The 8,914-nt window shown below is 41.5% G+C and overlaps 1 protein-coding gene across 2 annotated transcripts in view; it reads right to left on the bottom strand.

Annotated features, from left to right (window-relative positions):
• Positions 1–200: 200 nt before the first annotated feature.
• pam (peptidylglycine alpha-amidating monooxygenase) overlaps positions 201–8,914 on the bottom strand; it is an 83,646-nt gene continuing 74,932 nt past the window's right edge. Inside the window, exon 19 of one of the 2 annotated variants that reach the window (XM_078271816.1) lies at positions 201–3,611. In XM_078271816.1, the coding sequence (XP_078127942.1) occupies positions 3,433–3,611 (179 nt within the window). In that variant the 3' untranslated portion in view covers positions 201–3,432. Of the gene's footprint in view, positions 3,612–4,085; positions 4,284–8,914 lie in introns of those variants that run through there. The other variant, XM_078271817.1, reaches the window with a different exon arrangement.

Below are 8,914 nucleotides of genomic sequence, written 5' to 3'. Positions count from 1 at the left end.
TTTGTCGTATTGTAGTTGCCTTCTATTTTTGTCTTTGCCTTTGTCGCCTTTTTTAGGAATTTTTGTCGCCTTTTTTGTTGCCTTTTTGTCGCATTTTTTAGACGTTTTTGTTGCCTTTTTTTCAACTCATCAGTGTAAAAATGTAGTTTCCCCTTGCGGGATCAATAAAGTATGTCTTAATGTTAAGCCCACAACTTCCATTATGCTTTGCAGATACTTTATTACACAAATAACATAGTTACTGAAAATAGTACTTTTGCAGCAAAACCATTGTGACAAAAATAAATATCAGATAGCCCACATGTGACTGCAACTTTAGAAATGCAATATCTATAGCATGCTATTAAGGAAGTCATTCATTCAAACTGTATGGCAAACTCAGCATATAGATAGAAACATAACTATTTGATGAGTCTCAGAATACAGGATTCAATTCAGGAATAGGGAATAAAATATTGAACAAATTAAATGAAACCAGAATGAAAAAGAATATTCTGATTAGACAAACAACATACTCCTCATACCACCACCTTTGTGTTTCCATTATGTCTGTGTATTTTTATGAGGTGTGTGCTGTGAATTTGCTTTTATTGATGGACATTAATTGTTGCATTATTAGAGCTACTCAATGTGCATGATTCAGATTTTTTTGATTGACAACCTATGACTTGCTTGAGTGAACATGTTTCCTACAAATTAGTATTGATCAAATCAAATGTGATCAATTAATAACTTTTTTCAAGTTAAATCTCAACAATATACTAAGTTGCAGTTGTTAAGAAACAATTCCAGTTATTAAAAGTGTAATGGAATGTTCAACGGCTGCTGTACCTGTGCACAAAAGATTATACTGCTGATACAGATCCATTAAAATGCAGACATGCACTTGCAGCCCTAATGAAGACAAAGATTTAAAGAACCATACAAGCTGTTTTGCAGGATTTAACCTGTTTGCTACAAGTTGTATTCTTTAAATCACAAACTAACCATTTTGCAAATGATGCTGCTATGCTTTAGAAATTTTGATTTTTTTCTACTGTTCCAGGTATTTCCATAAAATATATATATATTATCTATAATAGAGCTGAAGCAATTAGTCATTCATTCATTCAAAAATTGATTGAACGGGAATTAATCTGCAACTATTTAACAAAAACAAAAAAACTATTATAATTTAGGTAAAAATGACAAAGATTCACTGGGCCTAGCTTCTGAAAACTGAATATTTGCTAGCTTTCTCTGTCGTCTATGATAATCGTTATCTGGTTGGACATTTGAACATTTAAATTTGGGCTAAAGACGGATAATTTAAAACATTTTCTGACATTTTATAGACAAAATGATGATCAAGTAATCCAGATTTGCCAGATTATAAATTAGGAACATAGTTAGTTGCACCCCTACAATATTAGGTGATGCAGTGCAGACTTTTCAAATTACTCTACATTTTGAGTGCATTACCAAACAATTCATACGTTCACTGCTCTGGATTAGACAACTCAAGTGTGGTTTTTTTTTCAGCATGCATGTAAAAATGGAGATGGAAATATCAAATATAAATAATTTGTAGGTAAGAAGGAAACAACTTGCAAACAGAACAATGTGGTCCTCAACATGTTAAGACGTACATAGAAACTGTTTCTCAATTCATACTATTTCTTTATTCCTTCTGAAGTTATTAGTTTGATGTAATAGTTACAGTGCTCGAGACTTGGCTGTTTGATTGGCATCTTACACACACACACACACACACACACACACACACACACACACACACACAACACACATACAACACACGTAATAGTATCAATTTTCCATTCACTTGAATGAAGAGAAATCAATATAGTACAAGTTCTACTAGCAGCAGCTGGGGCATTTTGTAATGGCAGGTGCTGAAGAAAGGCAAAATACAGAAAAGGCACAACATTACAAGTGAAATGTTACTGAACTAAAATATTAACCAAACAGCAACAGCTCAGCAAAAGAAGTATCGGCTTATCCAGGAAATCAGATTGTTGTCTGATGGTGCAGAGTGGCACAAATCTGCAGCCAGAGGCAGATGGTGTGGGGTTTGACAATGACAATTGAAAAAAAGAATAAAAAAGTTTGCTGAAGCCGTTTACATGATTAATCCAACACTATTTCAGGCTTAATTCTTCTGTATCTCAGAATGTCAATAATTACATCATATTGTATGAAATGGTACTTTTGCTAAAAGCTTTTGAGTTAATGCACTGGGTTCATGTCCCGGTAATCTAGTGATCATGAACAACTGCTACTGTGGCACTTCTTAAATCAGAGGCTGTAGCTTTATCGATATACGTGTCCTGATGCCCTCAAATGTCTGCAGAAATGAACTAAAGGAGAAACTGTTCGCATGAACAGTATAAAGCAGCTGGGCATACAGAAACTGTAAGAATCACTCATATTATTTCATAGATCATCAATTTACTGATGTTCCATCAAGTTCCTTTCGGGTTTAACCACATTAAAGCAACCAAATGTGCTTAAAATTGGCAAAAAAAATGCACCTACTTGAATGTTTAACAACATTCTCTCCAAGTATTTAGTTTGCTCTTGTTGACAGAATCAACAAAGGCAGCGGAGTGACTTGCCTCAGAAACAGACATAGTTCAGAGACATCTATTCCCACCTTCACCAAACTTCTCCCAAAATTCCAAGGACTCTTTCTGCACTTCCACCTGTTTGTATCTCTCTTCCCACCTGGGCAAACAGCAGGACAAAGCTAATGTCTCGATCAGAAAAATAAAAAAAATTCCGTAGTTCTGCTTGTGCTGGTCATAGCACTGCCATGAAAACAGAGACATTAACATTTTCAAACTGGTCACTTTAAGTACAAATATATAACATCAACTGACTAACTGTAAAATACTTGACCACATTTGAGTCACAGAAATTCCCCATCTAAAGTAGTACATTCAGTAAAGTTTGGTTTATTTTTAGTTAAAATAAATAAAAATCCACAAATGGGCTTAGATTTGTTTTACCGGTTTCCAATACCAAATAACTTATTTCAAAATGTGTCCTGATTGTTCCTGATTCTCATTTTAAGAAAACTTCTAAAATAAGAAAAAAATTAAAAGTTGAGTTATCTCTTGTTTTGAGGTTGAATCTGACACCAGATATTGTAACGTGTGTCCAGGGGATTGTGCTAATAATTTCACTAAATACAAGTTTGATTTCGGAAAAGCAATCTTTCATCGTGATATGTGTGAATTGTGTCACCAAGACCACAGGTAAATTAAATAAAGATGAAATAAATTGTCTAAATTATGCTAAATTATTTTATATACAGCATATATTTAAATATATAAACAATACGATTGGCAGCTAACACAACAGTTACACACATGACGAATAACATACATCTTGAATTGCAAGAAAAAACGAAGGTTGGTGGTCCCAGAGTGTCTAAGAGGAGGACTGAAGAGGCGGCAGAGCAGAGTACTCCTCGTTCTCGGAGTCGCTGCTGTCCTCATCGTTCCTCTCCTGGTCGCTGCCTTCAGTACTCAGCTGGTCAAAGCCCTGACGACTGTAACCCTTATGGGATGCAAAGAAGTTCCCAAGGTTCAGACTGCCCACAGCTTTACCTGGCAGAAGGAAAAGCACTAACAATGATTATCTACAATTTTAACAAATACAATTTGCTCCTTCTCAAGGAAGATTCAAACTTGTTGCTGGCAGGTGTTTAGCATGGAAAGGGCAAATGTTTTTTGACCGCTATTGCTGTGACATCGAAAGCTATGATGCTGGCGCGCATTGGTGCCAAACCCTTTCTTCAAACGTTATCTTATTGTTTATGGATTTAATGCTGGTAAAGAATGGACATTTTCATGCTGTACGGTAAAGACTCAAGATTCAAAATCCTTTATTAATCCCACAATGGGGAAATTCACACTGTTGCAGCAGAAAGGAATAAGAGGAAAGTAGAGGACACACGTTAACACACAACAATAAGACATATTAAATAGAGTTTCAGAGACCTTCAGACTATTAAAATAGTAAAATGTATTTACAGTAATTGCACAGTAAATAGTAAAAAGTAAAATGTATTTACCAAATAAACCAAATAAACGCCAGGGTACGTTTGGGACGGAACGATCGGTGTGAGAGAAAGGGAAGGTCTGTTTGTAGCTGTTTTGGATTTCTGATCTGGATTTTTACTACGCTGGAGGAGTTTGCCGTCAGCTGTTGGAGTACAGATGATGCACTGAAGCCGGTCGGTTGTCGGACATCATATCACCGGATCATCGAACGGTGCCCTACGGAAGTATGAGTAAGCTACACTTGAATGGCCATTTAAACGTGTACACACATAAAGCATAAACCCAATGCATTAGTTGCTAAAGAGTGCAGACAAAAATACTTTTCACTGACTGTTTGCTACAGCATCATGGATTGTAACGCAGCGTCAGACCTATTGGTGTGCGTAAAAGTAAAGGTACCACTGCATCCAGCAGCGTGACTGGCAGGCATGAAGTACAAACTGAGAAACAGGTGGTTAAGCTTACTGAAAAAGCGCTTGCTTGGTAAGCATACATCAATGGATGTGCGACAGAAGGAAACTAAGCAATGCTTCTAAACATCACTGCAGTATTGAACAGCAGCAGGAAAGCAATATGTTTGGAACATTGCATCATTCTCAATGCCAATCAACAACTGTGCAAATGAGGAATGATGAGCGCAATCCAAATACACTCATCAAATCAGTTAAAATCCACCTGGAGACATATTTCGCATCATGCACAGGTAAAACAAAATATCAGCTGCTTTGGTGCAGCAGCAGCGTTCGTTATCGCTGCCACTACGAGATATTTCCATCTTTGAAGGGGACCCTCTCCAATACAGAGCATTTATCAAAGCTTTTGAGCAAGGAGTGGAGGAAAAGGCAGGAAAGGAAGATTGTTTGTACTATTTGGAACAACTTACCAGAGAACAGCCACAAGAGTTGATGCGTAGCTGCCAACATATGGAGCATAAGCGTGGCTATGCAGTGGCAAAGGATCTTCTACAGGAGCACTTTGGCAATCAGTACAAAATTGCAACTGTGTATATGTAAAGGGCTTTGACCTGGCAAACAACAATAAAATCTGAGGATGTAAAAGCACTTCAAGCCTACTCCTTATTCTAGCGTGACTGTGGAAATGTGACGGAGGAGCATCAGTACATACAGTAATTGGACATGCCTACATGAGCGCCATCATTTCAAAATTACCATTCAAAATGAGGAAGCAATGGAGGACCATAGCTTATGGCATAATGGAAACCACTAACCAGAGAGCTCACTTCATTGATCTGATCAGATTTATTGAGCGTCGTGTCAGCATTCTTTCTGACCCGCTGACGACTTCACCAGGTTTAAATCCCAGCCCAGGAACAGAGCATATGGAAATATCGTCGCCACCACAGTAACATCTATGGACTTGCCTGAGAAAGTTAAGGAGCCAACATCGTATCAAGGAAAGGAAAGGAAAAGAAAGCTGGATGCCTTTGCTGTGCTGGTAGTCACTCGATGGAAAAATGCAAACAGTTCAATGGAAAGCAGCACAAGGAAAAGATTCACTTTCTGAGGGAAAAGGGAGTTTGCTTTGCATGCTTAGGTAATGGTCACATGAGCAGGGATTGTGACAGGCGCTTGACATCCATGGTTTGTGGTCAAACTCATCCCACTGAGCTACACATCAAAAGGCAAAGTACTGCTAAGGAACCAAGTAATCCAACCAATTTTATACGAAACATTTGGACATACAGGGGCCGGTAAGGATCAGTGTGTTCCATCCATTCTCCCTGTAAAGCTGAAATTGACAAAAGGAAATCGCATATATAAACCTATGCTTTTTTGGATCCTGGAAGTTCAGCCACATTCTGCTCGGAACATCTAATGCAGAAGCTGAATATTACAGGGAGAAAAACAAACTGCCTGTTGCGCACAATGGGCAAGAAACTGTTGTTCCAGCCTATTCCTGGACTAGTTTAGAGGTATCTGGTCTGGACAGCAATGGAGTCTATATGCTCCCAGAGGTTCTCATGCAAAGGAAAATGCCAGTTACAGCTGATGGTGACGCCTGAAGACCTGGCTAAATGGCCGTACTTGTCAAAGGTACCATCACAAGCATGAAAGCAAATGTCAACCTGTTAATCGGAACCAACGCTCCCAAGGTGTTGGAACCTTGGGAGGTCATCAACAGCTGCCGGAATGGCCCGTATGCTATTAGAACTGTGCTGTGATGGGTAGTTAGTGGCCCGATGAATGGAAACAGTAGTGCTTTGGAGGCGGATCTTCCCTCAGCTATGGCGAACAGGATATCTTTGTGCAAACTGGAAGAAATGCTAACCAATCAGTACAACCATGATTTCAATGAAAGGAATATGGAGGAGAAAGAAATGTCCAGAGAAGACCACAGGTTTCTTGAAACTATGGAGCACTCAGCAGTACTTCAAGATGGAAAGTATTGTTTGAAATTGCCATTCAGGAAAAAGGAAGTCTGTCTGCCCAACAATTTTGTAGTGGCTAAGCAAAGGATCAAGAGATTGAGGAAAAGGTTCCTTAAAGTGCTCATATTATGCTTTTTGGCTTTTCCCCTTTCCTTTATTGTGTTATATATCTTTTTGTGCATGTTATAGGAAAAAGCCCAAAGTCCACCCCAAAGGGACTTACCATCTTCCAGAGAAAACACTGTTCACAAACTGCTCCAAACAGCTCTATTGTAGTCCAACCTTTACTTCCGTGACGAACGTGCGTCACTTTGTAACACGTTATAATACTCGCCTAGCTGCTAGCATGGCACTCCCTCATACTCTGCAACTGACTAGCTAGCAGTACTTACTGTGCATGTGCGACTCCCAACAAAGATGGTACAGAAGTATGATGCCTCACTCTGTAGCTAAAACAAGGTGAAAAGAGGAACTGCAGCAATGTGCAGTACAACAAATATATGGTGTTTTCTGAAAATTAAACCACATAAACCTATTCTTGTACAACCTCTAAATACAATTATGAACCTGAAAATGAGCATAATATGAGCACTTTAAAGACAAATGCTTGCACCAGGAGTATGCAGAGTACATGAATAAGCTCGTTGGTAAGCCCTATGCGGAGCAAGTACCTCAGCAGGAACTGCGCCGTGGGAATGGGAGGGTGTGGTACATCCCTCATGGTGTCCAACATGCAAAGAAAGGATCCCTTCGTGTGGTGTTTGACTGTGGAGCCACTTGTCAAGGAGTCTCGTTAAACAGTGAGCTGTTGCAGGGTCCTAACCTTACCAGCTCACTGCTAGGAGATCTTACCCGCTTCAGACGGGAACCTGTGGCATTCATGGGTGACATTCAAGCACCAGGTGAAGGTTGCAAAGGGAGACAAAGACTTTCTTCGCCTTCTATGGTGGTCAGATGGTGATGTCAATAAGGAACTTGTGGAGTATAGAATGATGGTACACTTGTTTTGCGCTGTTTCATCTCCTAGCTGTGCAAGCTATGCATTGAGGAAAACTGTTGATGATAACCAGTCTGAGTTTTCGGCTGAAGTGCTTCAATGTGTTAAGCTGCATTTCTATGTGGATGATTGCTTAAAGAGCTCAGCCACTGATGGAGAAGCAATTAAGATGATCCATCCATCCATCTTCGTCCGCTTATCCGGTATCGGGTCATGGGGGTAGTAGCTCCAGCAGGGGACCCCAAACTTCCCTTTCCCGAGTCACATTAACTAGCTCCGACTGGGGGATCCTGAGGCGTTCCCAGGCTAGGTTGGAGATATAATCCCTCCACCTAGTCCTGGGTCTTCCCAGAGGCCTCCTCCCAGCTGGATGTGCCTGGAACACCTCCCTAGGGAGGCACCCAGGGGGCATCCTTACCAGATGCCCGAACCACCTCAACTGGCTCCTTTCGACGCGAAGGAGCAGCGGCTCTACTCCGAGCTCCTCACGGATGACTGAGCTTCTCACCCTATCTCTAAGGGAGACACCAGTCACCCTCCTGAGGAAACCCATTTCGGCCGCTTGTACCCTGGATCTTGTTCTTTCGGTCATGACCCAGCCTTCATGACCGAGGGTAGGAATGACAGAGATTGGATGGCCCTGAGAAGGGACCCCCTCACCCCATAATTCCGCAGCACCTCCCACAGTATCTCCCGGGGGACCCGGTCATATGCCTTCTCCAGATCCACAAAACACATGTAGACCGGTTGGGCATACTCCCAGGCTCCCTCCAGGATCCTTGTGAGAGTAAAGATCTGGTCCATTGTTCCACGACCAGGACGGAATCCGCATTGTTCCTCTTCAACCTGAGGTTCGACTATCGACTGAACCCTCCTTTCCAGCACCTTGGAGTAGACTTTAGCGGGGAGGCTGAGAAGTGTGATACCCCTGTAATTGGCACACACCCTCTGGTCCCCCTTTTTGAAAAGGGGAACCACCACCCCGGTCTGCCACTCCTTAGGCACCGTTCCAGACTTCCACGCAAGGCGTGTCAACCAAGACAACCCCTCCACACCCAGAGCTTTAAGCATTTCTGGACGGATCTCATCAATCCCTGGGGCTTTGCCACTGTGGAGTTGTTTAACTACCTCAGCAACTTCCACCAGGGAAATTGACGACAATCCCCCATCATCCTCCAGCTCTGCCTCTACCATAGAGGGCGTATTAGTCGGATTTAGGAGTTCCTCAAAGTGCTCCTTCCACTGCCCTATTACCTCCTCAGTTGAGGTCAACAGCGTCCCATCCTTCCTGTACACAGCTTGGATGGTTCCCCGCTTCCCCCTCCTGAGGTGGCGAACGGTTTTCCAGAAGCACCTTGGTGCCGACCGAAAGTCCTTCTCCATGTCTTCTCCGAACTTCTCCCACACCCGCTGCTTTGCCTCTTTCACGGCAGAGGCTGCAGCCCTTCGGGCCCTTCAGTA

Source organism: Sander vitreus, chromosome 16, assembly GCF_031162955.1.
Source record: "Sander vitreus isolate 19-12246 chromosome 16, sanVit1, whole genome shotgun sequence".
NCBI lineage: Eukaryota > Metazoa > Chordata > Actinopteri > Perciformes > Percidae > Sander > Sander vitreus.
The sequence above is the reverse complement of the archived record's forward strand: the minus strand, read 5'-3'. Positions and strand labels throughout refer to the sequence as shown.